Below are 27,851 nucleotides of genomic sequence, written 5' to 3' on the forward strand. Positions count from 1 at the left end.
GTACTTGGTAAGGATCTGTCTCTGCTTCGTATCTCTGACAGAGTAGAGATAATCAGCCAATTCATATTCTCTGTTTAGGGTCAGATAGCAATTTAGTCGGCTTTGGGATTTTGTTTCGTTTTTCCAGTATTGTAAGTATGATTCCTTTGATTGGTTCATGATTTTGTTTATTGGAATTCTTTCTTTTGAAGCAGTGCTGGTGTCAGCTTGATTGGTGAGGTCCAACACCAGCTGACTGAGAGGGCTCGTTTCTGGGCTCAGCTCTTGGGCTTGAAGTGCTTTAAATTGCAGACTCGAATTTGGACTTGAATTTAGATGTAGCCAAAATTTTAATGATCTTTTCTGTATTTTCATTATTACTGGAAAACGGCCCAATTCTGCCCTACATGCATTAGTTGGTGTATTTCTCTGGACTTGTAGAATTTTCCGACAGAATTCTGCATGTAGGGTTTCAATTGGATGTTTGTCCCACATTTTAAAATCCAGTTTATTGAGTGGCCCCCAAACCTCACTTCCATAAAGTGCTATTGGTAGGATTACACTGTCAAATATTTTAGTCCAAATTCTAATTGGGATGTTGATTTTGAATAATTTCATTTTTATTGCATACATTGCTCTGCGGGCTTTTTCTTTGAGTGCCTTCACTGCCATATTAAAGTTTCCCGATGCAGATATGGTCAGACCAAGGTAGGTGTAATTTTTTGTGTGTTCAATTAAGGTGTTGTTCAGGGTGAATTTACATTTTTGTTTCTGACATCTGGGTTTTTTTTGGAAAATCATGATTTTAGTTTTTTGGAAATTTACTGCCAGGGCCCAATTATGGCAATATTGCTCCAGAATATTAATGTTTTGTTGAAGACCTTCTTTGGTTGGTGATAGAAGTACCAAGTCATCAGCATATAGCAGGTATTTCACCTCTGTGTCAAATAGTGTGAGTCCTGGGGCTGGAGATTGGTCCAACATGTCTGCTAATTCATTGATATAAATGTTGAAAAGATTTGGACTCAAATTGCAGCCTTGTCTCACACCTCGACATTGTGAAAAAAATTCTGTTCTTTGGTTTTTGATTTTTATTGCACACTTGTTTTCTGTGTACATACATTTTATTAAGTCATACACCTTACCACCAAGCCCACTTTGTAGAATTTTGTAGAATAGCCCTTCGTGCCAAATCGAATCAAATGCTTTTTTAAAGTCAATAAAGCAAGCAAAGATTTTGCCCTCTTTTTTTTGGTGGACGTGTTTATTAATTAGTGTGTGTAAGGTGTATATATGGTCAGTAGTGCGATGGTTAGGGAGAAAGCCAATTTGACATTTACTTATTACATTTTTTTCTTGAAGAAAGGTTTGAATTCTTGAATTCAAAATGCTACAGAAAATCTTTCCCAAGTTACTGTTGACGCAAATTCCCCTGTAATTATTGGGGTCTGATTTGTCTCCACTTTTGTGGATAGGGGAGATGAGCCCCTGGTTCCAGACATCAGGGAAGCAGCCAGAAGTTAAAACCATGTTGAACAATTTAAGCACAGCATTTTGCAACTCAGGTGTGCTGTTTTTCAGCATTTCATTTCTGATGTTGTCTACACCACAAGCCTTTTTTGATTTAATAGATTTTAGCTTTTCATTTAGTTCTTGTTGGGTTATTGGGTAATCTAATGGATTTTGGTTGTTTTTAATGACTGATTCCAGGATGTTCAATTTTTCTTTAATTTCTAATTGGTTCTGGTTTAAGTCTTTTTGTGGGATGTTTTTGTATAGATTATCAAAGTAAGTTTTCCAAATTCCTACATCTTGTATGGCTAATTCTTGTGGCTTTGTTGTGCTTAAATTGTTCCACATGTCCCAGAACTGATTTTGGTCAATTGCGTTTTCAATTTCATCAAGTGTCTTGTTGGTATAATTCAATTTCTTGCATTTCAGTGTTTGTTTATACTGTTTCAGAGTTTCAAAGTATTCATATCGTAGCTCTGGGTTGTTTTGCTGCTTATGTTTTTTGTTTGACATTTGTCTTAGGTGTTTTCTAATTGTTTTACATTCATTATCAAACCATTTGTCAGAAACATTTTGATTTTTGCTTCTGATGTTGCATTGCTTTGGTTTTCTCAAATTTGCTTTCGATGCTGCTTTTTGGAATATGCAGTTGATGTTTTGGGTAGCTGAATTGACACCATCTTTATTGTTTTGGTACTGTGAGTTATTGAAAAACTGTATAGAGTTCATCATTTCATTTGAGTTCAATGTTTCAATGAATGCCTCTGCACTGTTTGGAGCCCATCTGAACGATTGGTTTATGTTGTAAAGTTTATTGGGCTGTTTTTTTGAATGAATATTGCCGGTTAATTTCTTCAGAAACACGTTGATCTGACTGTGATCTGACAATGGTGTCTGTGGTCTGACAGTGAATGCACTAATGGAGGAGGGGTCAATGTCAGTGATGGCATAATCGACTACACTTGTCCCAAGAGCTGAGCAGTAAGTAAACTGACCTAAAGAGTCCCCTCTGATTCTACCATTAAGCATGTACAGGCCTAAGGCTCGACAGAGATGTACTAACTCTTTTCCATTTTTGTTCAGTATTTGGTCAGGACTGTTTCTATTATTTATAATAGGGCTACTGTACAAGGAGGGGTGTCCAAATATGTGGTGGTTACCTCCCGCATCAGTGTAGTCAGGCTCAGAACCTGTTCTTGCATTGAAATCTCCACAAAGAAGCACTTTACCCTGCGCCTGAAATGTAATGATTTCTGTCTGGAGATTGTCAAAAAACTGATCATCATAATATGATGAATCTGAAGGAGGAGCATAAGCTGCACATATGTATACATCATTGTCACAATAGATTGTACCTTTGTTAAGTTTTAGCCAAATGTGAGTGGTACCTTTTTTCATTTCATTCAGTGCTAAGTCCTGCTTATGCCAAATGATGATTCCACCTGAGTCTCGGCCCCGTTTAACATTTTTATGTTTGATTGATGGTAGTAAACTTTCTCTATAGCCTGAGGGACACTGAGTATCTATGTCTCCACGACACCATGTTTCCAGTAGGATTATGATGTCCTGTCCCTTGATGTTTTTAATCAATTCTGGATTAGTTGTTTTATAACCAAAATGTGAAGAGTATAGGCCCTGGATATTCCAAGAGCTGATAGTTAATGATCTCATTTATAATAAGTGATATTCACTGGTTTGAGTAAAGTACATCGAAAAAAACAAAAAAAAAAAAATACTATATATACATATATATATATACATACATATATATATACATATATACATATATATATATACATACATATACATATACATATATACATACACATACACATACACATACATACATATATATACATACACACACACACACACACACACACACACACACACACACATACACACACACACACATACATATATGCATATATATATATACATACACATACACATATATATATATATATATATATATATATATATATATATATATACACATATATATATATATATATATATATATATATATATATATATATATATATATACACACACACACATGCACATACACATATACACACATACATACATACATACACACACACGAGCACACACACACACACACACACACACACACCATTACATATAATAATTATTATAATACCGGTGTCAATACATTTAGGAATATTTGTAAACAAATTAATAAGAATGGAATAAGATTGCACTGTACTTATTTTATGTGCAATCTGCAACCCTGTGTGTTTGTGTGTGTGTGTGTGTGTGTGTGCGTGCCCGTGTGTGAATTAAAGGGACTGTCTAGCTCAGTAGTCTGCATATTAGTTGCAGTAGTTGGCGCACCTCTCCTATCTCTGATTGTTCTAGGGGTCTTCTGCCAGAGGTTACCTCAGCATATGTAGGCTGACGATCTAATTGATACATGGTGTGGACTGCATCATGTGGTCTACTTCCCTGAAGGGCAGTGTTCTGACCGACCCTGGAGTAGTGGTCAGAGCTGTGTTGTGATGGGCTGGGTCTAGTAGAGCTGTGTTGTGATGGGACAGGTCTAGTAGAGCTGTGTTGTGATGGGCCGGGTCTAGTAGAGCTGTGTTGTGATGGGCCGGGTCTAGTAGAGCTGTGTTGTGATGGGCCGGGTCTAGTAGAGCTGTGTTGTGATGGGCCGGGTCTAATAGAGCTTTGTTGTGATGGGCCAGGTCTAGTAGAGCTGTGTTGTGATGGGCCAGGTCTAGTAGAGCTGTGTTGGGATGGGCCGGGTCTAGTAGAGCTGTGTTGTGAAGGGCCGGGTCTAGTAGAGCTGTGTTGTGATGGGCCAGGTCTAGTAGAGCTGTGCTGTGTTGGGCCTGGTCTAGTAGAGCTGTGCTGTAATAAGCCATGTCTGGCTCTTTTCTCCTCGGGATGGTGGAGGTACTGTTGTTTCAGAAGGTGGGGCGGGGGACCTTTGTTGCTGGGGTGATGGGTGTGTGGGTCCCTGCCAAGTGTTGCATCTTTTAGGTCCTTGGCAAAGGTTCTGATACTGTCCTGATCAAGATGTATATTATCATATAAGTGTTGACATGTCAGAGTGGGGTGGTGAGCCGTTCTGACGTTGAGCAGTGAGGCACAGTCCACAGTGATCTGTTGATTTATTTTGTCGATCAACTTTTCTGGGAAGTCTTTTCTTGGTAGGAGGGTGGACACAACTATATTGGTTGTTGGGAACATAGCCTGTGCCCGTTCTGCCACTCTTCTCACTGCCCCAGATACATTTTCACCTTTGGCATGAAGGTCGTTTGTGCCAGTGTGGATGATGATGTTGTCAGGGGTGTCAATCCTGGTCTGACTGAGTAGCTGCATTGCACTCTCAGTTGTAGGACACCAGAATTTATACACCTGGTGTCTAGGGAATAATCTTTCCTGGACTAAGAACTTCCCATTTGAATCAATTAGAATTGCAGTTGTGGGTGATTGTCTGGGTGGAGCAGACTGGGAGGCTGGTATTCTGACCTGGGCTGGAGTAGACTGGGAGGCTGGTAGGTTAACCTGGGCTGGAGCAGACTGGGAGGCTGGTATTCTGACCTGGGCTGGAGCAGACTGGGAGGCTGGTAGGTTGACCTGGGCTGGAGCAGACTGGGAGGCTGGTAGGTTAACCTGGGCTGGAGCAGACTGGGAGGCTGGTATTCTGACCTGGGCTGGAGCAGACTGGGAGGCTGGTAGGTTGATCTGGGCTGGAGCAGACTGAGAGGCTGTTAGGTTGACCTGGGCTGGAGCAGACTGGTAGGCTGGTGCAGTGTCATCCGGCTGTCTAGTGGAGGCCATGCTGGTCTCAGGTTCTGCTTGTGTTGTACCAAGCTGGTGGACATGTTCTCTAGATGCAGAGGACACAATGACTCTCTGCCGGTTGAGGGTGTCAATGTACCTCTCTTTTTGTTCGAGCTCCTTTCTTGTTGTGCTCAGATGGTCTCTGAGGTCATCATTTGTCTGACTCAGCTTGTCCATTCTGCTTTCTAATTTAGCTATGGATGCTCTGCTCTCCTCCCTGAACTGTTTCATCTCTTCTTTGAGTTTCTGGACAGTGTCCTCCTCTTGAAGCTTGTTCTCTCTGAGTTCTATGACCTCTGCTTCGACTAGAGAGAGGGTGTTGTGGAAACGTTGCGTAGCAGGTGTTCTTATTGAAATTGTCATGTCCTTGACTCTGTCTGCTGCAGGTGAGGTAGGTAAAGGGACGTTGAGGGCTTCCTGCTGGGTCACAGAGACCATTGGGGTCTGCTTTTCTCCATCTCCCTCCTTGACTTTTTCCTCATTTTCTGAGATGATGTCAGCGTCTTCTTTTAGGGTAGCAAACCTATTCTCAAAAGCCTGGAGGCTTGAATCATTGCCTTGTATCAATACAGTTCCATTATTATATAAGTTTACTGTTTGATATGTGTTGCTCTGGTCAGCTTCTTCAAAAATGCTGATCTGACATCCTTGGCTGATGCCCCTCTTTTTTGAGAAAGGGAAATGGTTGCAAATAACCTTTTTCCATATGTTCCCTCGATTGGTATTAAAAATTAAATTTGCTCTTGTTTTGTAACTGGTAAGATCTGCAAACAGGCATTCATGGTTCTGTCCCATCAACAAACCTTTGAAACTTTTCTTAGCTTTCTCTGTTTGGATGTCTGGTGGGTAAACAATTTCCATAGCAACGCTGGTGATGTTGGCTACAATGTTGCAATAGAAGTGCTGTTTCTTGTATAATGCTCTCTTGTTTCTTCAGAGGACTGTTTCACTTTGTTGTCCTTTTTTCTTTTCCTTTTTCTTCTGTCCTTATTTTGTCCTTATTTTGTCTTCCTTTCTTCTGTTAACTAGATATTTTTTTGTTATTCTTTGTAAGCTAGCTAGCTTCTTCCAGGAGAGTCCTTAGCAACTGCTTAGCAACATGTAAACAATTCAGCTAACAATTCAGCTAGCTAAGATAACTGTATAATTTTATGAAAAATAGTTACTTTTTTCAAAATCCTGTCTTTTTGGTTTGTTGCTTCTATTGTCTTCTATTGAGTCTTGCAGTTTTCTTTTGATTTTTTCGATGTACTTCACTCTAAAAAACCATTTAAATCTCAATATATACAGGAGCTCATTTTTCAGCAGCTGCTCAATTTGGAACTCCGGAACTCTCTCTCTCTCTCTCGCTCTCTCTCGCTCCTCCGCTCTCTCTCTCTCGCTCTCTCTCGCTCCTCCTCTCTCTCTCTCTCGCTCCTCCTCTCTCTCTCGCTCCTCCGCTCTCTCTCTCTCGCTCCTCCGCTCTCTCTCTCTCTCTCTCTCGCTCCTCCGTTCTCTCTCTCTCGCTCCTCCGCTCTCTCTCTCTCGCTCCTCCGCTCTCTCTCTCTCGCTCCTCCGCTCTCTCTCTCTCGCTCCTCCGCTCTCTCTCTCTCTCTCGCTCCTCCGCTCTCTCTCTCTCTCTCGCTCCTCCGCTCTCTCTCTCTCTCGCTCCTCCGTTCTCTCTCTCTCGCTCCTCCGCTCTCTCTCTCTCGCTCCTCCTCTCTCTCTCTCTCGCTCCTCCGCTCTCTCTCTCTCTCTCTCTCGCTCCTCCGCTCTCTCTCTCTCTCTCGCTCCTCCGCTCTCTCTCTCTCTCGCTCCTCCGCTCTCTCTCTCTCGCTGAGACAGTGCTTTGGCTTTCATATACTCTCATATTCTCTTTCTTTGTGCTTCTGTCTTTTTCTTTGCCAATTTTCACTCCTCTCTGTTTGCCCTGTCTTTGTCTCCTCCGGTCTCTCTCTCGCTCCTCCGCTCTCTCTCTCGCTCCTCCGCTCTCTCTCTCGCTCCTCCGCTCTCTCTCTCGCTCCTCCGCTCTCTCTCTCGCTCCTCCGCTCTCTCTCTCGCTCCTCCGCTCTCTCTCGCTCCTCCGCTCTCTCTCTCGCTCCTCCGCTCTCTCTCTCGCTCGCTCCTCCGCTCTCTCTCTCTCGCTCCTCCGCTCTCTCTCTCGTTCCTCCGCTCTCTCGCTCCTCCGCTCTCTCTCTCTCTCTCGCTCCTCCGCTCTCTCTCTCGCTCCTCCGCTCTCTCTCTCGCTCTTCCGCTCTCTCTCTCGCTCCTCCGCTCTCTCTCTCGCTCCTCCGCTCTCGCTTTCGCTCCTCCGCTCTCTCTCTCGCTCCTCCGCTCTCTCTCGCTCCTCCGCTCTCTCTCGCTCCTCCGCTCTCTCTCGCTCCTCCGCTCTCTCTCTCTCGCTCCTCCGCTCTCTCTCTCTCGCTCCTCCGCTCTCTCTCTCTCGCTCCTCCGCTCTCTCTCTCTCGGCTCCTCCGCTCTCTCTCTCGCTCCTCCGTTCTCTCTCTCTCGCTCCTCCGTTCTCTCTCTCTCGCTCCTCCGCTCTCTCTCTCTCGCTCCTCCGCTCTCTCTCTCTCTCTCGCTCCTCCGCTCTCTCTCTCTCTCGCGCTCCTCCGCTCTCTCTCTCTCGCTCCTCCGCTCTCTCTCTCTCGCTCCTCCGCTCTCTCTCTCTCTCTCGCTCCTCCTTTCTCTCTCTCTCTCTCTCGATCCTCCGCTCTCTCTCGCTCCTCCGCTCTCTCTCTCTCGCTCCTCCGCTCTCTCTCTTGCTCCTCCTCTCTCTCTCTCTCGCTCCTCCGCTCTCTCTCTCTCTCGCTCCTCTGCTCTCTCTCTCTCTCGCTCCTCTGCTCTCTCTCATCCTCCGCTCTCTCTCTCTCGCTCTCTCTCGCTCCTCCGCTCTCTCTCTCTCGCTCTCTCTCGCTCCTCCTCTCTCTCTCTCTCGCTCCTCCGCTCTCTCTCTCTCTCGCTCCTCCGCTCTCTCTCTCTCTCCTCCGCTCTCTCTCTCTCTCTCTCTCCTCCGCTCTCTCTCTCTCGCTCCTCCGCTCTCTCTCTCTCGCTCCTCCGCTCTCTCTCTCTCGCTCCTCCGCTCTCTCTCTCTCGCTCCTCCGCTCTCTCTCTCGCTCCTCCGCTCTCTCTCTCGCTCCTCCGTTCTCTCTCTCTCGCTCCTCCGCTCTCTCTCTCTCGCTCCTCCGTTCTCTCTCTCTCGCTCCTCCGCTCTCTCTCTCTCGCTCCTCCGCTCTCTCTCTCTCGCTCCTCCGCTCTCTCTCTCTCTCTCGCTCCTCCGCTCTCTCTCTCTCTCTCTCGCTCCTCCGCTCTCTCTCTCTCTCGCTCCTCCGCTCTCTCTCTCTCTCGCTCCTCCGCTCTCTCTCTCTCGCTCCTCCGCTCTCTCTCTCTCTCTCGCTCCTCCTTTCTCTCTCTCTCTCTCGCTCCTCCGCTCTCTCTCGCTCCTCCGCTCTCTCTCTCTCGCTCCTCCGCTCTCTCTCTTGCTCCTCCTCTCTCTCTCTCTCGCTCCTCCGCTCTCTCTCTCTCTCGCTCCTCTGCTCTCTCTCTCTCTCTCGCTCCTCTGCTCTCTCTCACTCCTCCGCTCTCTCTCTCTCGCTCTCTCTCGCTCCTCCGCTCTCTCTCGCTCCTCCGCTCTCTCTCGCTCCTCCGCTCTCTCTCTCTCGCTCCTCCGCTCTCTCTCTCTCGCTCCTCCGCTCTCTCTCTCTCGCTCCTCCGCTCTCTCTCTCTCGCTCCTCCGCTCTCTCTCTCGCTCCTCCGTTCTCTCTCTCTCGCTCCTCCGTTCTCTCTCTCTCGCTCCTCCGCTCTCTCTCTCTCGCTCCTCCGCTCTCTCTCTCTCTCTCGCTCCTCCGCTCTCTCTCTCTCTCTCGCTCCTCCGCTCTCTCTCTCTCTCGCTCCTCCGCTCTCTCTCTCTCGCTCCTCCGCTCTCTCTCTCTCTCTCGCTCCTCCTTTCTCTCTCTCTCTCTCTCGATCCTCCGCTCTCTCTCGCTCCTCCGCTCTCTCTCTCTCGCTCCTCCGCTCTCTCTCTTGCTCCTCCTCTCTCTCTCTCTCGCTCCTCCGCTCTCTCTCTCTCTCGCTCCTCTGCTCTCTCTCTCTCTCGCTCCTCTGCTCTCTCTCACTCCTCCGCTCTCTCTCTCTCGCTCTCTCTCGCTCCTCCGCTCTCTCTCTCTCGCTCTCTCTCGCTCCTCCTCTCTCTCTCTCTCGCTCCTCCGCTCTCTCTCTCTCTCGCTCCTCCGCTCTCTCTCTCTCTCCTCCGCTCTCTCTCTCTCTCTCTCTCCTCCGCTCTCTCTCTCTCGCTCCTCCGCTCTCTCTCTCTCGCTCCTCCGCTCTCTCTCTCTCTCCTCCGCTCTCTCTCTCTCTCTCTCTCCTCCGCTCTCTCTCTCTCGCTCCTCCGCTCTCTCTCTCTCTCTCCTCCGCTCTCTCTCTCTCTCTCTCCTCCGCTCTCTCTCTCTCGCTCCTCCGCTCTCTCTCTCTCGCTCCTCCGCTCTCTCTCTCGCTCCTCCGCTCTCTCTCTCGCTCCTCCGTTCTCTCTCTCTCGCTCCTCCGCTCTCTCTCTCTCGCTCCTCCGCTCTCTCTCTCTCTCGCTCCTCCGCTCTCTCTCTCTCTCGCTCCTCCGCTCTCTCTCTCTCTCGCTCCTCCGCTCTCTCTCTCTCGCTCCTCCGCTCTCTCTCTCTCTCTCGCTCCTCCTTTCTCTCTCTCGCTCCTCCGCTCTCTCTCGCTCCTCCGCTCTCTCTCTCTCGCTCCTCCGCTCTCTCTCTTGCTCCTCCTCTCTCTCTCTCTCGCTCCTCCGCTCTCTCTCTCTCTCGCTCCTCTGCTCTCTCTCTCTCTCTCGCTCCTCTGCTCTCTCTCACTCCTCCGCTCTCTCTCTCTCGCTCTCTCTCGCTCCTCCGCTCTCTCTCTCTCGCTCTCTCTCGCTCCTCCTCTCTCTCTCTCTCGCTCCTCCGCTCTCTCTCTCTCGCTCCTCCGCTCTCTCTCTCTCTCTCTCTCGCTCCTCCGTTCTCTCTCTCTCGCTCCTCCGCTCTCTCTCTCTCGCTCCTCCGCTCTCTCTCTCTCGCTCCTCCGCTCTCTCTCTCTCGCTCCTCCGCTCTCTCTCTCTCGCTCCTCCGCTCTCTCTCTCTCGCTCCTCCGCTCTCTCTCTCTCTCTCGCTCCTCCGCTATCTCTCTCTCTCGCTCCTCCGTTCTCTCTCTCTCGCTCCTCCGCTCTCTCTCTCTCGCTCCTCCGCTCTCTCTCTCTCTCTCTCTCTCTCGCTCCTCCGCTCTCTCTCTCTCTCGCTCCTCCGCTCTCTCTCTCTCGCTGAGACAGTGCTTTGGCTTTCATATACTCTCATATTCTCTTTCTTTGTGCTTCTGTCTTTTTCTTTGCCAATTTTCACTCCTTTCTGTTTGCCATGTCTTTGTCTCCTCCGGTCTCTCTCTCGCTCCTCCGCTCTCTCTCTCGCTCCTCCGCTCTCTCTCTCGCTCCTCCGCTCTCTCTCTCGCTCCTCCGCTCTCTCTCTCGCTCCTCCGCTCTCTCTCTCGCTCCTCCGCTCTCTCTCTCGCTCCTCCGCTCTCTCTCTCGCTCCTCCGCTCTCTCTCTCGCTCCTCCGCTCTCTCTCGCTCCTCCGCTCTCTCTCTCTCTCGCTCCTCCGCTCTCTCTCTCGCTCGCTCCTCCGCTCTCTCTCTCTCGCTCCTCCGCTCTCTCTCTCGTTCCTCCGCTCTCTCGCTCCTCCGCTCTCTCTCTCTCTCTCGCTCCTCCGCTCTCTCTCTCGCTCCTCCGCTCTCTCTCTCGCTCTTCCGCTCTCTCTCTCGCTCCTCCGCTCTCTCTCTCGCTCCTCCGCTCTCGCTTTCGCTCCTCCGCTCTCTCTCGCTCCTCCGCTCTCTCTCGCTCCTCCGCTCTCTCTCGCTCCTCCGCTCTCTCTCTCTCGCTCCTCCGCTCTCTCTCTCTCGCTCCTCCGCTCTCTCTCTCTCGCTCCTCCGCTCTCTCTCTCTCGCTCCTCCGTTCTCTCTCTCTCGCTCCTCCGTTCTCTCTCTCTCGCTCCTCCGTTCTCTCTCTCTCGCTCCTCCGTTCTCTCTCTCTCGCTCCTCCGCTCTCTCTCTCTCGCTCCTCCGCTCTCTCTCTCTCTCTCGCTCCTCCGCTCTCTCTCTCTCTCTCGCTCCTCCGCTCTCTCTCTCTCTCGCTCCTCCGCTCTCTCTCTCTCGCTCCTCCGCTCTCTCTCTCTCTCTCGCTCCTCCTTTCTCTCTCTCTCTCTCTCGATCCTCCGCTCTCTCTCGCTCCTCCGCTCTCTCTCTCTCGCTCCTCCGCTCTCTCTCTTGCTCCTCCTCTCTCTCTCTCTCGCTCCTCCGCTCTCTCTCTCTCTCGCTCCTCTGCTCTCTCTCTCTCTCGCTCCTCTGCTCTCTCTCACTCCTCCGCTCTCTCTCTCTCGCTCTCTCTCGCTCCTCCGCTCTCTCTCTCTCGCTCTCTCTCGCTCCTCCTCTCTCTCTCTCTCGCTCCTCCGCTCTCTCTCTCTCTCGCTCCTCCGCTCTCTCTCTCTCTCCTCCGCTCTCTCTCTCTCTCTCTCTCCTCCGTTCTCGCTCCTCCGCTCTCTCTCTCTCGCTCCTCCGCTCTCTCTCTCTCGCTCCTCCGCTCTCTCTCTCTCGCTCCTCCGCTCTCTCTCTCGCTCCTCCGCTCTCTCTCTCGCTCCTCCGTTCTCTCTCTCTCGCTCCTCCGCTCTCTCTCTCTCGCTCCTCCGTTCTCTCTCTCTCGCTCCTCCGCTCTCTCTCTCTCGCTCCTCCGCTCTCTCTCTCTCGCTCCTCCGCTCTCTCTCTCTCTCTCGCTCCTCCGCTCTCTCTCTCTCTCTCTCTCTCGCTCCTCCGCTCTCTCTCTCTCTCGCTCCTCCGCTCTCTCTCTCTCTCGCTCCTCCGCTCTCTCTCTCTCGCTCCTCCGCTCTCTCTCTCTCTCGCTCCTCCTTTCTCTCTCTCTCTCTCGCTCCTCCGCTCTCTCTCGCTCCTCCGCTCTCTCTCTCTCGCTCCTCCGCTCTCTCTCTTGCTCCTCCTCTCTCTCTCTCTCGCTCCTCCGCTCTCTCTCTCTCTCGCTCCTCTGCTCTCTCTCTCTCTCTCGCTCCTCTGCTCTCTCTCACTCCTCCGCTCTCTCTCTCGCTCTCTCTCGCTCCTCCGCTCTCTCTCTCTCGCTCTCTCTCGCTCCTCCTCTCTCTCTCTCTCGCTCCTCCGCTCTCTCTCTCTCTCGCTCCTCCGCTCTCTCTCTCTCTCCTCCGCTCTCTCTCTCTCGCTCCTCCGCTCTCTCTCTCTCGCTCCTCCGCTCTCTCTCTCTTGCTCCTCCGCTCTCTCTCTCTCGCTCCTCCGCTCTCTCTCTCGCTCCTCCGCTCTCTCTCTCGCTCCTCCGTTCTCTCTCTCTCGCTCCTCCGCTCTCTCTCTCTCGCTCCTCCGCTCTCTCTCTCGCTCCTCCGCTCTCTCTCTCACTCCTCCGCTCTCTCTCTCGCTCCTCCGCTCTCTCTCTCGCTCCTCCGCTCTCTCTCTCGCTCCTCCGCTCTCTCTCTCTCGCTCCTCCGCTCTCTCTCTCTCGCTCCTCCGCTCTCTCTCTCTCTCTCGCTCCTCCGCTCTCTCTCTCTCTCTCGCTCCTCCGCTCTCTCTCTCTCTCGCTCCTCCGTTCTCTCTCTCTCGCTCCTCCGCTCTCTCTCTCTCGCTGAGACAGTGCTTTGGCTTTCATATACTCTCATATTCTCTTTCTTTGTGCTTCTGTCTTTTTCTTTGCCAATTTTCACTCCTCTCTGTTTGCCCTGTCTTTGTCTCCTCCGGTCTCTCTCTCGCTCCTCCGCTCTCTCTCTCGCTCCTCCGCTCTCTCTCTCGCTCCTCCGCTCTCTCTCTCGCTCCTCCGCTCTCTCTCTCGCTCCTCCGCTCTCTCTCTCGCTCGCTCCTCCGCTCTCTCTCTCTCGCTCCTCCGCTCTCTCTCTCGTTCCTCCGCTCTCTCTCGCTCCTCCGCTCTCTCTCTCTCTCTCGCTCCTCCGCTCTCTCTCTCGCTCCTCCGCTCTCTCTCTCGCTCCTCCGCTCTCTCTCTCGCTCTTCCGCTCTCTCTCTCGCTCCTCCGCTCTCTCTCTCGCTCCTCCGCTCTCTCTGTCGCTCCTCCGCTCTCTCTCTCGCTCCTCCGCTCTCTCTCGCTCCTCCGCTCTCTCTCTCTCTCGCTCCTCCGCTCTCTCTCTCTCGCTCCTCCGCTCTCTCTCTCGCTCCTCCGTTCTCTCTCTCTCGCTCCTCCGTTCTCTCTCTCTCGCTCCTCCGCTCTCTCTCTCTCGCTCCTCCGCTCTCTCTCTCGCTCCTCCGCTCTCTCTCTCTCTCTCGCTCCTCCGCTCTCTCTCTCTCTCTCGCTCCTCCGCTCTCTCTCTCTCTCTCGCTCCTCCGCTCTCTCTCTCTCGCTCCTCCGCTCTCTCTCTCTCTCTCGCTCCTCCGCTCTCTCTCTCTCTCGCTCCTCCGCTCTCTCTCTTGCTCCTCCTCTCTCTCTCTCGCTCCTCCGCTCTCTCTCTCTCTCGCTCCTCCGCTCTCTCTCTCTCTCGCTCCTCTGCTCTCTCTCGCTCCTCCGCTCTCTCTCTCTCGCTCCTCCGCTCTCTCTCTCTCGCTCCTCCGCTCTCTCTCTCTCGCTCCTCCGCTCTCTCTCTCTCGCTCCTCCGCTCTCTCTCTCTCGCTCCTCCGCTCTCTCTCTCTCGCTCCTCCGCTCTCTCTCTCTCGCTCCTCCGCTCTCTCTCTCTCGCTCCTCCGCTCTCTCTCTCTCGCTCCTCCGCTCTCTCTCTCTCTCTCGCTCCTCCGCTCTCTCTCTCTCTCTCGCTCCTCCGCTCTCTCTCTCTCTCGCTCCTCCGCTCTCTCTCTCTCGCTCCTCCGCTCTCTCTCTCTCGCTCTCTCTCGCTCCTCCTCTCTCTCTCTCTCGCTCCTCCGCTCTCTCTCTCTCGCTCCTCCGCTCTCTCTCTCTCGCTCCTCCGCTCTCTCTCTCTCGCTCCTCCGCTCTCTCTCTCTCGCTCCTCCGCTCTCTCTCTCTCGCTCCTCCGCTCTCTCTCTCGCTCCTCCGCTCTCTCTCTCGCTCCTCCGCTCTCTCTCTCGCTCCTCCGTTCTCTCTCTCTCGCTCCTCCGCTCTCTCTCTCGCTCCTCCGCTCTCTCTCTCTCTCTCGCTCCTCCGCTCTCTCTCTCTCTCGCTCCTCCGCTCTCTCTCTCTCTCGCTCCTCCGCTCTCTCTCTTGCTCCTCCTCTCTCTCTCTCGCTCCTCCTCTCTCTCTCTCTCGCTCCTCCTCTCTCTCTCTCGCTCCTCCGCGCTCTCTCTCTCTCGCTCCTCCGCTCTCTCTCTCTCTCTCGCTCCTCCGCTCTCTCTCTCTCTCGCTCCTCCGCTCTCTCTCTTGCTCCTCCTCTCTCTCTCTCGCTCCTCCTCTCTCTCTCTCTCGCTCCTCCACTCTCTCTCTCTCGCTCCTCCTCTCTCTCTCTCGCTCCTCCTCTCTCTCTCTCGCTCCTCCGCGCTCTCTCTCTCGCTCCTCCGCTCTCTCTCTCTCTCGCTCCTCCGCTCTCTCTCTCTCTCGCTCCTCCGCTCTCTCTCTCTCTCGCTCCTCCGCTCTCTCTCTCTCTCGCTCCTCCGCTCTCTCTCTCTCTCGCTCCTCCGCTCTCTCTCTCTCTCGCTCCTCCGCTCTCTCTCTCTCTCGCTCCTCCGCTCTCTCTCGCTCCTCCGCTCTCTCTCTCTCTCTCTCGCTCCTCCGCTCTCTCTCTCTCTCTCTCGCTCCTCCGCTCTCTCTCTCTCTCTCGCTCCTCCGCTCTCTCTCTCTCTCGCTCCTCCGCTCTCTCTCTCTCTCGCTCCTCCGCTCTCTCTCTCTCTCGCTCCTCCGCTCTCTCTCTCTCTCTCTCTCGCTCCTCCGCTCTCTCTCTCTCTCGCTCCTCCGCTCTCTCTCGCTCCTCCGCTCTCTCTCGCTCCTCCGCTCTCTCTCGCTCCTCCGCTCTCTCTCTCTCGCTTCTCCGCTCTCTCTCTCTCGCTCTCTCTCGCTCCTCCTCTCTCTCTCTCGCTCCTCCTCTCTCTCGCTCCTCCGCTCTCTCTCTCTCTCGCTCCTCCGCTCTCTCTCTCTCTCGCTCCTCCGCTCTCTCTCTCTCTCGCTCCTCCGCTCTCTCTCTCTCGCTCCTCCGCTCTCTCTCTCTCGCTCCTCCGCTCTCTCTCTCTCGCTCCTCCGCTCTCTCTCTCTCTCGCTCCTCCGCTCTCTCTCGCTCCTCCGTTCTCTCTCTCTCTCTCGCTCCTCCGTTCTCTCTCTCTCTCTCGCTCCTCCGCTCTCTCTCTCTCTCCTCCGCTCTCTCTCTCTCTCCTCCGCTCTCTCTCTCGCTCCTCCGCTCTCTCTCGCTCCTCCGCTCTCGCTCCTCCGCTCTCTCTCTCGCTCCTCCGCTCTCTCTCTCTCGCTCCTCTGCTCTCTCTCGCTCCCCCGCTCTCTCTCGCTCCTCCGCTCTCTCTCTCGCTCCTCCGCTCTCTCTCTCTCTCTCTCTCCTCCGCTCTCTCTCTCTCGCTCCTCCGCGCTCTCTCTCTCGCTCCTCCGCGCTCTCTCTCTCGCTCCTCCGCTCTCTCTCTCTCGCTCCTCCGCTCTCTCTCTCTCGCTCCTCCGCTCTCTCTCTCTCTCGCTCCTCCGCTCTCTCTCTCTCTCTCGCTCCTCCGCTCTCTCTCTCTCTCTCTCTCGCTCCTCCGCTCTCTCTCTCGCTCCTCCGCTCTCTCTCGCTCCTCCGCTCTCTCTCTCTCGCTCCTCCGCTCTCTCTCTCTTGCTCCTCCGCTCTCTCTCTCGCTCCTCCGTTCTCTCTCTCTCTCGCTCCTCCGCTCTCTCTCTCGCTCCTCCGCTCTCTCTCTCTCCTCCTCTCTCTCTCGCTCCTCCGCTCTCTCTCTCGCTCCTCCGCTCTCTCTCTCGCTCCTCCGCTCTCTCTCTCGCTCCCCCGCTCTCTCTCTCGCTCCTCCGCTCTCTCTCTCGCTCCTCCGCTCTCTCTCTCGCTCCTCCGCTCTCTCTCTCTCGCTCCTCCGCTCTCTCTCTCTCTCTCCTCCGCTCTCTCTCTCTCGCTCCTCCGCTCTCTCTCTCTCGCTCCTCCGCTCTCTCTCTCTCGCTCCTCCGCTCTCTCTCTCTCGCTCCTCCGCTCTCTCTCTCGCTCCTCCGCTCTCTCTCTCTCGCTCCTCCGCTCTCTCTCTCTCGCTCCTCCGCTCTCTCTCTCTCTCGCTCCTCCGCTCTCTCTCTCTCTCGCTCCTCCGCTCTCTCTCTCCTCCGCTCTCTCTCTCTCTCCTCCGCTCCTCCGCTCTCTCTCGCTCCTCCGCTCTCTCTCGCTCCTCCGCTCTCTCGCTCTTCCGCTCTCTCTCTCTCTCCTCCGCTCTCTCGCTCTCTCTCCTCTGCTCTCTCTCGCTCCTCCGCTCTCTCTCGCTCCTCCGCTCTCTCTCTCTCTCTCTCGCTCCTCCGCTCTCTCTCTCTCGCTCCTCCGCTCTCTCTCTCTCGCTCCTCCGCTCTCTCTCTCTCGCTCCTCCGCTCTCTCTCTCGCTCCTCCGCTCTCTCTCTCGCTCCTCCTCTCTCTCGCTCCTCCGCTCTCTCTCTCTCTCCTCCGCTCTCTCTCTCGCTCCTCCGCTCTCTCTCTCTCGCTCCTCCGCTCTCTCGCTCCTCCACTCTCTCTCTCTCTCGCTCCTCCGCTCTCTCGCTCCTCCGCTCTCTCTCTCTCTCTCGCTCCTCCGCTCTCTCTCTCTCTCTCTCTCTCTCTTTCCTCTGCTCTCTCTCTCTCTCTTTCCTCTGCTCTCTCTCTCTAACACTCACTCACCCCCAACTCTCTCTGGTAAACCATTACTGTAGTCCACTATCTAACCCTCTCTCTGTGTCTCCACCTGCAGGTGACTTTGGGGAGGTGTGTCGTGGCTGTCTCAAGCTGCCCAGTAAGCGGGAGCTTCCAGTGGCCATCAAGGCACTGAGGGCCGGCTGCTCAGAGAAACAGAGGCGCTCCTTCCTCAGCGAGGCAGGGATACTGGGACAGTTTGACCACTCCAACATTGTCCGTCTAGAGGGGGTCATCACCAGCGGTGAGCTAGTTACCTAAATCACAAATGAACCCCTAGCCTGTACGCACTTACACTGCATTTGGAAAGTATTCAGACCCTTTCCCCTTTTCCACATTTTGTCACGTTACAGCCTTATTCTAAAATTGATGACATTTCGAAAACAGGTTTTTAGAATGTATTAAAAATAAAAAACGTAAATATCTTATTAAGATTAGTATTTGGGCCCTTTGCTATGAGACTCAAAACTGAGCTCAGGTGCATCCTATTTCCGTTGATCATGCTTGAGATGTTTCTACAACTTGATTGGACATGATTTGGAAAGGTACACACCTGTCTATATCAGGTCCCACAGTTGGCAGTGCATATCAGAGCAAAAACCAAGCCATGAGGTCGAAGGAATTGTCCGTAGAGCCCCGAGACAAGATTGTATCGAGGCACAGATCTGGGAAAGGGTACCAAAACATGTCAAAGCATTGAAGGTCTCCTAGAACACAGTGGCCTCCATCCTTCTTAAATCAAAGAAGTTTAGAACCACCAAGACACTTCCTAGAGTAGAGTGTCCAGACAGAAGCCACTCCTCAGTAAAAGGCTCATGACAGCCCACTTGGAGTTTGCCAAAAAGCACCTAAAGGACTCACAGACCATGAGAAACAAGATTCTCTGGTCTGATGAAACCAAGATTGAACTCTTTGGCCTGAATGCCAAGTGTCACGTCTGGCGAAAACCTGGCACCAACCCTACGGTGAAGTATGGAGGTGGCAGCATCATGCTGTGGGGTGAAGGTTCACCTTCCAACAGGACAACGACCCTAAGCACACAGCCAAGACAACGCAGGAGTGGCTTTGGGACAAATCACTGAATGTCCCTTGAGTGGCCCAGCCAGAGCCCGGACTTAAATCCGATCAAACATCTCTGGAGAGACCTGAGAATAGCTGTGCAGAGATGCTCCCCATCCAACCTGACAGAGCTTGAGAGGATCTGCAGAGAAAAATGGGAGAAATTCCCCAAATACATGTGTGCCAAGTTTGTAGTATCATACCCAACAAGACTCGATGCTGTAATCGCTGCCAAAGGTGCTTCAACAAAGTACTGATAAATGTAAAAATATTGTTACATTGTCATTATGTGGTATTGTGTGTGGATTGATGAGGGGGGGGAAAACAATGGGGTCAAGGGGTCTGAATACTTTCCGACTGCGCCGTACACCTAGCTCCTATTTACTATGCTTTAATAAGGGGGTGCCTGTCTGACAAACTAAAAAGATCTCCTCCACCACAAAACTCAACGCACAAACCTCATACGATTAACTACGTGACACAGACAGCAGTTGAGGTCCAGCAAGGGAAGGGAGGGAGGGAAAGCGAGAGGATGAAGTATAATGTCGACGGAGAAAGGTAGGCGAGGAGAGGTTTAGAGCGTTTCAGAGGGCTACTGTAGAAGGGCAAGGTGCGTGTGAGTCAGGTGAGGAAGAACCAGGGCAGGGAGGGATGGGATTGGATGGGAGCAGTGCCTGCCTGGCTGAACACACAGTCTGCAGCAGATGTGCTGGATATGGTAATTGGTGCTAGAGACACAGCGGGATTCTGAAACGCACTTTCGCGCACACCACACCGCCTCACACGCGGGCGTGCACACACTCGATTAAACTTACACACAGCACACACACAAACACACACAAACACACAAACACACACACACACACACACACACACACACACCACCCTCAGATTGCAAATCACCTGCATTGCATTGCTTACCCCCCGCTAGCCCGCCATTCAACCCCTTCCACCCCCACAGCCCACCTGTCAGCCCCCACCCCCTCTCCTCTCTCCTGCCTCCTCCCTCCTCTCCCTCTCCATCTGAGGGTCTGCAGCGCTGCAGGGAAGGTCATTAGAGAGACTGAGACGTGCTGCTAGCTAAGCGTCCAGCAGGGGGCACCAGGGGAGGGGTGGGACATGTAGGGTGCTCGGTAGCGTAGTATGTTGGGGGGGGGGGATCAGCAGGATAGTTAATCTGGTAGAAGAGGTAGAGTGTCTTGTAGTGAAGCAGGATAGAAAATGTCATAGCGTACTCATTGAGGGGCGATAGTGTGCCAGTGTGTGTGGTGCGATAGTGATCGGTTAGTTAGATGGGGAGTGTGAAGCAGTAGTTCTGTATGTTAGTCTTGCATACTAACATAGACGGATGATGTGATCGAACAGAGTGAGGGTGCCGTGTAATAGTGTAGTCCTGCCTGCCTCTCCTCCAGTCTGTCTGTCTTTGATTGAGGGGGACTGATAGTGTCCATTTATGAGGCACTTAAATCCCAGCCACGGCCATCAAGGGGGCTGTGTGTGTAAGACCTCAGTTTCCATGTTACGATGCTCATCTCTGTCTGACGCACACACCACCTGGTTACTAGCGGAGTCACAGCTTCCTCCCTTTCTCCTGACTACTCGCTCCCCTTCTCTCCCTTTCTCCTGACTACTCGCTCCCCTTCTCTCCCTTTCTCCTAACCACTTGCTCCCCTTCTCTCCCTTTCTCCTAACTACTCGCTCCCCTTCTCTCCCTTTCTCCTGACTGCTCGCTCCCCTTCTCTCCCTTTCTCCTAACCACTCGCTCCCCTTCTCTCCCTTTCTCCTAACTACTCGCTCCCCTTCTCTCCCTTTCTCCTAACCACTGCTCCCCTTCTCTCCCTTTCTCCTAACTACTCGCTCCCCTTCACTCCCTTTCTCCTAACTACTCGCTCCCCTTCTCTCCCTTTCTTTCTCCTGACTACTCGCTCCCCTTCTCTCCCTTTATTTCTCCTGACACCTCGCTCCCCTTCTCTCCCTTTCTCCTGACTCCTCGCTCCCCTTCTCTCCCTTTCTCCTGACTACTCGCTCCCCTTCTCTCCCTTTCTCCTAAGCACTCGCTCCCCTTCTCTCCCTTTCTCCTAACTACTCGCTCCCCTTCTCTCCCTTTCTCCTAACCACTCGCTCCCCTTCACTCCCTTTCTCCTAACTACTCGCTCCCCTTCTCTCCCTTTCTTTCTCCTGACTACTCGCTCCCCTTCTCTCCCTTTATTTCTCCTGACTCCTCGCTCCCCTTCTCTCCCTTTCTCCTGACTCCTCGCTCCCCTTCACTCCCTTTCTCCTGACTACTCGCTCCCCTTCACTCCCTTTCTCCTGACTACTCGCTCCCCTTCTCTCCCTTTCTCCTGACTACTCGCTCCCCTTCTCTCCCTTTCTCCTGACTACTCGCTCCCCTTCTCTCCCTTTCTCCTGACTACTCGCTCCCCTTCTCTCCCTTTCTCCTGACTACTCGCTCCCCTTCTCTCCCTTTCTCCTGACTACTCGCTCCCCTTCTCTCCCTTTCTCCTGACTACTCGCTCCCCTTCTCTCCCTTTCTCCTGACTACTCGCTCCCCTTCTCTCCCTTTCTCCTGACTACTCGCTCCCTTTCTATCCCTTTCTCCTGACTACTCGCTCACCATCTCACCCTCCTTATTCCACCACTCAATAAAAGCTCATGTTTTTCTTGTGTTTCTGTTCTCTCTCTCTTTCCCCCTCTTGTGTTTGTCTTCTCTCGCTCTTTCTCTCTTTCCCCCTCTCGTGTTTCTGTCTTCTCTCTCTCTTTCTCTCTTTCGTGTTTGTCTTTTCTCTCTCTTTCCCCCTCTCGTGTTTGTCTTCTCTTTCTCTCTCTTTCCCCCTCTCGTGTTTGTCTTCTCTCTCTTTCTCTCTCTTTCTCTCTCTTTCCCTCTCGTGTTTCTGTCTTCTCTCACACTCTCTTTCCCCCTCTCGTGTTTGTCTTCTCTCTCTCTCTCTCTTTCCCCCTCTCGTGTTTCTGTCTTCTCTCTCACTCTTTCCCCTCTCGTGTTTCTGTCTTCTCTCTCTCTTTCCCCCTCTCGTGTTTGTCTTCTCTCTCTCTCTCTCTCTCTCTCTCCCACTCTCGTGTTTCTGTCTTCTCTCTCGCTCTCTTTCCCCCTCTCGTGTTTCTGTCTTCTTTCCCCCTCGCGTTTCTGTCTTCTCTCTCTTTCCCCCTCTCGTGTTTGTCTTCTCTCTCTCTCTCTCTCTCCCACTCTCGTATTTCTGTCTTCTTTCCCCCTCTCCTGTTTGTCTTCTCTCTCTCTCTCTCTCTCTCTCTCCCACTCTCGTGTTTGTCTTCTCTCTCGCTCTCTTTCCCCCTCTCGTATTTCTGTCTTCTTTCCCCCTCGCGTTTCTGTCTTCTCTCTCGCTCTCTTTCCCCCTCTCGTATTTCTGTCTTCTTTCCCCCTCTCGTGTTTGTCTTCTCTCTCTCTCTCTCTCTCTCTCTCCCACTCTCGTGTTTCTGTCTTCTCTCTCGCTCTCTTTCCCCCTCTCGTATTTCTGTCTTCTTTCCCCCTCGCATTTCTGTCTTCTCTCTCTCTCTCACTCTCGTATTTCTGTCTTCTTTCCCCCTCGCGTTTCTGTCTTCTCTCTCTCTCTCACTCTCGTATTTCTGTCTTCTTTCCCCCTCGTGTTTCTGTCTTCTCTCTCTCTCTCTCTCTCTCTCTCTCTCTCTCTCTCTCTCTCTCTCTCTCTCCCCCTCTCGTATTTCTGTCTTCTTTCCCCCTCGCGTTTCTGTCTTCTCTCTCTCTCTCACTCTCGTATTTCTGTCTTCTTTCCCCCTCGCGTTTCTGTCTTCTCTCTCTCTCTCACTCTCGTATTTCTGTCTTCTTTCCCCCTCGTGTTTCTGTCTTCTCTCTCTCTCTCTCTCTCTCTCTCTCTCTCTCCCACTCTCGTGTTTCTGTCTTCTTTCCCCCTCGTGTTTCTGTCTTCTCTCTCTCTCTCTCTCTCTCTCTCTCTCTCTCTCTCTCTCTCTCTCTCTCTCTCTCTCTCTCTCTCTCCCACTCTCGTGTTTCTGTCTTCTTTCCCCCTCGTGTTTCTGTCTTCTCTCTCTCTCTCTCCCCCCCCTCGTGTTTCTGTCTTCTTTCCCCCTCGTGTTTCAGTCTTCTTTCCCCCTCGTGTTTCTGTCCTCCTCTCTCTCTCTCTCTCTCTCTCTCTCTCCCACTCTCGTGTTTCTGTCTTCTTTCCCCCTCGTGTTTCTGTCTTCTTTCCCCCTCGTGTTTCTGTCTTCTCTCTAACTCTCTCTCCCACTCTCATGTTTTTGTCTTCTTTCCCTCTCGTGTTTCTGTCCTCTCTCTCTCTCTCCCACTCTCGTGTTTCTGTCTTCTTTCCCCTCGTGTTTCTGTCTTTTCTCTCTCTCTCCCCCTCTCGTGTTTCTGTCTTCTCTCGCTCTCTCTCTTCCCCCCTCTCGTGGTCATTCTGCTCCTCCAGATCACAGTTTTTTAACCTTTATTTATGCAGGGTTTTTTTCCTCATTGAGGAAACATTTCTTTTTCAAGAGAGACCTGGTCAAAAAGGTGAAGGATGGCGGTACATAACCACTGCTGCCCCTGAGCCAACTGGACTACACTGATGTGTGTGTGTGTGTGTGTGTGTGTGTGTGTGTAGGTAACACCATGATGATTGTGTTGGAGAGCATGTCCAATGGGTCCCTGGACTCCTTCCTCAGGGTAAGTGTGTGTGTGCATACGGTGTGTGTGCGCATGTCTTTTTTTGTGCTCTTAGAAAACAGTGTTTACCTCACCATGACTCCTGGTCTAGTTTCCAAACGTTACATAAGATGTTGGTATGAAATAAATCCCTAGGCATATGGTGTATCATTGGGTTTATAAGCCATATGACTAACAGTAAAACACATCATGTTATTCAATCCTTCATAACTGAGTTTGTTCTCCATTGCACTGAAATGTATTTCGACACACCAGAGGTCCCAAGTTACAATTTCAAATGGGCCTGATATTGTTGGTCCCAACCCACCTCCCATTAAATATATCAGTGTTATATTTAGGGTTGCCAAATTCTGGGCACTTTCCCAAAATTCCCAGGTTTTCCAGAAATTCCCGGAATAAGGAGGGGAAAAACAGGACATCCAGAAACCTGGGACCAGAATTTCTGGAAATAATTGGAACTTTGGGAAAACAACGCTAATTATATTGCATCTCTATGGTCCTAACCCACTCCCTCCCTCCCCCTCTCCAGAAGCACGAGGGCCAGCTCTCTGTGCTCCAGTTGATGGACATGCTGGGGGGCGTGGCCTCTGGGATGAAGTACCTGACAGAGATGGGCTTCGTCCACCGCCGCCTGGCCGCCCACAAGGTACTGGTCAACGCAAGCCTGGGCTGCAAGGTGTCTGGCTTCAGACCCCTCCAAGAGGACAAGATGGAGGCCATCTACAGCGCAATGGTGAGACTACTCACAGATATTACATATAATAGCTAATTATACAATAAAAATAAACTACTACTGTATATTACTTTTTTGTCCTATTATATTACTTACTACCTATAGTCTTTACTCTTTACCCATAGAGGCCATCTACACCAGACTGGTGAGACTACTCACTGTGATGGGTACTAGATTTACTGTCTTGTTTAGTCTTTACCCGTAGAGGCCATCTTCACCACTGGTGAGACTACTCACTGTGATGGGTACTAGATTTACTGTCTTGTTTAGTCTTTACCCATAGAGGCCATCTTCACCACTGGTGAGACTACTCACTGTGATGGGTACTAGATTTACTGTCTTGTTTAGTCTTTACCCGTAGAGGCCATCTTCACCACTGGTGAGACTACTCACTGTGATGGGTACTAGATTTACTGTCTTGTTTAGTCTTTACCCGTAGAGGCCATCTTCACCACTGGTGAGACTACTCACTGTGATGGGTACTAGATTTACTGTCTTGTTTAGTCTTTACCCGTAGAGGCCATCTTCACCACTGGTGAGACTACTCACTGTGATGGGTACTAGATCTACTGTCTTGTTTAGTCTTTACCCGTAGAGGCCATCTTCACCACTGGTGAGACTACTCACTGTGATGGGTACTAGATTTACTGTCTTGTTTAGTCTTTACCCGTAGAGGCCATCTTCACCACTGGTGAGACTACTCACTGTGATGGGTACTAGATTTACTGTCTTGTTTAGTCTTTACCCGTAGAGGCCATCTTCACCACTGGTGAGACTACTCACTGTGATGGGTACTAGATCTACTGTCTTGTTTAGTCTTTACCCGTAGAGGCCATCTTCACCACTGGTGAGACTACTCACTGTGATGGGTACTAGATTTACTGTCTTGTTTAGTCTTTACCCATGTTTTTATTTATTTCACCTTTATTTAACCAGGTAGGCTAGTTGAGAACAAGTTCTCATTTACAACTGCGACCTGGCCAAGATAAAGCAAAGCAGTTTGACACAAACAAACAACAGAGTTAGACATGGAATAAACAAACATACAGTAAAAAAAGTCTATGTACAGTGTGTGAAAATTAGGTTAGATAAGGGAGGTAAGGCAATAAATAGGCCATAGTGGTGATATAATTACAATTTAGCAATTCAACACTGGAATGATAGATGTGCAGAAGATGAATGTGCAAGTAGAGATACTGGGGTGCAAAGGAGCTAAATATATATATTATTTTAAAAACAGTATGTGGATGAGGTAGTTGGATGGGCTATTTACAGATGGGCTGTGTACAGGTGCAATGATCTGTGAGCTGCTCTGACAGCTGGTGCTTAAAGTTAGTGAGGGAGATATGAGTCTCCAGCTTCAGCGATTTTAGTAGACCACACTGCTGAGAGAACTAGCTGATATTTTCTCCTATTAAATATATTACGCCTAATAAATATAAAAATCCTATCTTATAGAATATGCTATAAAAATCCTACATTAAAATGACAGTTCAGTATTTTATAGAAGCGCATTGAAGCCGGTGGGAGAAGTTCGCGTTTAATTGCATTTGTTCTTTGTATTTCCTCTCTGTGTTGAAACTGATGTGTGCAGTGCAGACCGACTTACAATAGTTTCTAAAACGAATCCGGGTTTCCCTGTGGTTTCTCTTTCTCGCTCTCTCACTGTTTTCACTCTCTCTGGGATGACAGTGGTTGATTAGATTAGATGTTCTGTTTAGTGTTCTTTTTTGAGGCAGTATATGGATGCAAAGTGCAGTAGGATGTTTAAAAGTAGACCCTAACACAATGCTGTGCTGTGACGAGGCAGGCTAACATGAAGCGTGTTCATACAAGATGTCAAGTGTGGATTTGAACATCTCTCGCTCTCTGTCTCTCTCAGCATGGGGGGAAGAGTGTGGTGTTGTGGACGGCCCCAGAGGCCATCCAGTACCACCGCTACAGCTCAGCGTCTGACGTCTGGAGCTTTGGCATCGTCATGTGGGAGGTCATGTCCTACGGAGAGAGACCCTACTGGGACATGGGCAACCAGGACGTGAGTAGAGTGACTCTCTCTCCTGCATCCCCCATCTCTCTCTCTCTCTCACTCTCTCTCACTCTCTCTCACTCTCTCACTCTCTCTCACTCTCACACTCTCTCACTCTCTCACTCTCACACTCTCTCACTCTCTCACTCTCTCACTCTCTCTCTCTCATCCCCCCATCTCTCTCTCTCTCGCATCCCCCAATCTCTCTCTCTCTCGCATCCCCCCATCTCTCTCTTCCTTCACTCTCTCTCTCTCGCACCCCCATCTCTCTTTCTTCACTCTCTCTCTCTCTCTCGCATCTCCCCACCTCTCTCTTCCTTCTCTCTCTCTCTCGCATCTCCCCACCTCTCTCTTCCTTCTCTCTCTCTCTTGCATCCCCCCATCTCTCTTCCTTCACTCTCTCTCTCTCTCGCATCCCCCATCTCTCTTCCTTCACACTCTCTCTCTCGCACCCCCATCTCTCTTCCTTCACTCTGTCTCTCTCGCATCCCCCCACCTCTCTCTTCCTTCACTCTCTCTCTCTCGCACCCCCCATCTCTCTCTTCCTTCACTCTCTCTCTCTCTCGCACCCCCATCTCTCTCTTCCTTCACTCTCTCTCTCTCGCATCCCCCCATCTCTCTCTTCCTTCACTCTCTCTCTCTCTCTCTCGCATCCCCCCACCTCTCTCTTCCTTTACTCTCTCTCGCATCCCCCCACCTCTCTTCCTTCACTCTCTCTCTCGCATCCCCCCACCTCTCTTCCTTCACTCTCTCTCTCGCATCCCCCCACCTCTCTCTTCCTTCACTCTCTCTCTCTCTCGCATCCCCCCACCTCTCTCTTCCTTCACTCTCTCTCGCATCCCCCCACCTCTCTCTTCCTTCACTCTCTCTCTCTCGCACCCCCGCATCTCTCTTCCTTCACTCTCTCTCGCATCCCCCCATCTCTCTCTTCCTTCACTCTCTGTCTCCCGTCTGTCTCAAGCTCTCCACATGTGCAGCCTCTCTGTCCCCTCCCTCACCCCATTCCCTATGTGATTACCTTCCCTACCTGTCATCTCTCTGTCCCCTCCCTCACCCCATTCCCTATGTGATTACCTTCCCTACCTGTTCATCTCTCTGTCCCCTCCCTCACCCCATTCCCTATGTGATTACCTTCTCTACCTGTCATCTCTCTGTCCCCTCCCTCACCCCATTCCCTGTGTGATTACCTTCCCTACCTGTTCATCTGTCTGTCCCCTCCCTCACCCCATTCCCTATGTGATCACCTTCTCTCTACCTGTTCATCTCTCTGTCCCCTCCCTCACCCCATTCCCTATGTGATTACCTTCCCTACCTGTTCATCTCTCTGTCCCCTCCCTCACCCCATTCCCTATGTGATTACCTTCCCTACCTGTTCATCTCTCTCTTCTCCTTTCTATTTATACGTTCTCTTCTTCCCTTTTTGTCTGTCTGTGTCTCTGTGTCTGTGTCTCTCTCCTCTAAAACGGTGTGAACTCTGACTCGGGATAGCTCAGATCTTATTAAAGAGGGAAAGCCACAGGTGCTTCTCTAAGAGACTATTTGGCATAAGTCCACTTCAGCTCTGTGACCAATCCTATTTCTCTTAAGGACACCACGTCCCTTTCTAGTGGCCGTCCCAAAGTGCCACCACGCGCCCCGCTCTTAGAGGAAGCATAAAATCCCGGCAGAAAGCGACAGTCTCTTTTAAGGAAATGAAAGTGTAGCTATTTTAGGAGGGTGTGGAGATTGTCCAATCGATAGCACCCTGCCATCACCTGTTTGTGTGAGAAGTCGATGAGGGTGTTTTTTTTGTTCCCTGCTCCCTCCCTCCCCTCTGTCCTTTTCCTAGACAGTTAAAAAAAAAAAAAAAAAAACTTTTGAAGAAAACATGACTTCAGACGACCACAACAGGAAGTGTTGTGTGAGACTTTGTTGAAGAGGAAAGTGAGACAATGTGATTTCAAAGTGTCTTTGATCCAAGGCAGCATCCTGACTATTAAGAGTAGACAGAGGGTTCGTCAGAGTTCACAAAGTTCACTTTGAAGCCAACCGCTTGTTGGTGCAAATATGCCGTCTAAAATGACTCCTTACGAAAACGTTCCACTGAACAATAAAGTGGCAAACTAGACGACCGTGTCATGTTGAAATGACTGACTATGAACCCTCCCTCGGCCAGGATAGAAACCGTGAGGGTTTACCACGATCCAGACGTTTTGTCTACCTCCATGTTCACGGCACTGAACTCTCCAAATGAAATGTCAAAGTCCAAGCTGGCTGAGCGCTTGAGATATTAATGCACTAAACGGATAGTTAATATCACCGTTAACTCACCCAGCCCCACAGCCT

At 51.3% G+C, this 27,851-nt stretch overlaps 1 protein-coding gene across 1 annotated transcript in view; it reads left to right on the forward strand.

Annotated features, from left to right (window-relative positions):
• Positions 1-27,851, forward strand: part of LOC110496810 (ephrin type-A receptor 7) — a 255,051-nt gene that overhangs the window by 223,516 nt on the left and 3,684 nt on the right. Inside the window, exons 11-14 of the mRNA XM_036952654.1 lie at positions 17,110-17,295; positions 22,706-22,767; positions 23,297-23,500; positions 25,383-25,535. Coding sequence (XP_036808549.1) covers positions 17,110-17,295; positions 22,706-22,767; positions 23,297-23,500; positions 25,383-25,535 — 605 coding nt within the window. The remainder of the gene's footprint in view (positions 1-17,109; positions 17,296-22,705; positions 22,768-23,296; positions 23,501-25,382; positions 25,536-27,851) is intronic.

The sequence above is a fragment of the Oncorhynchus mykiss genome, chromosome 18 (genome assembly GCF_013265735.2).
Source record: "Oncorhynchus mykiss isolate Arlee chromosome 18, USDA_OmykA_1.1, whole genome shotgun sequence".
In the NCBI taxonomy this organism is placed as follows: Eukaryota; Metazoa; Chordata; class Actinopteri; order Salmoniformes; family Salmonidae; genus Oncorhynchus; species Oncorhynchus mykiss.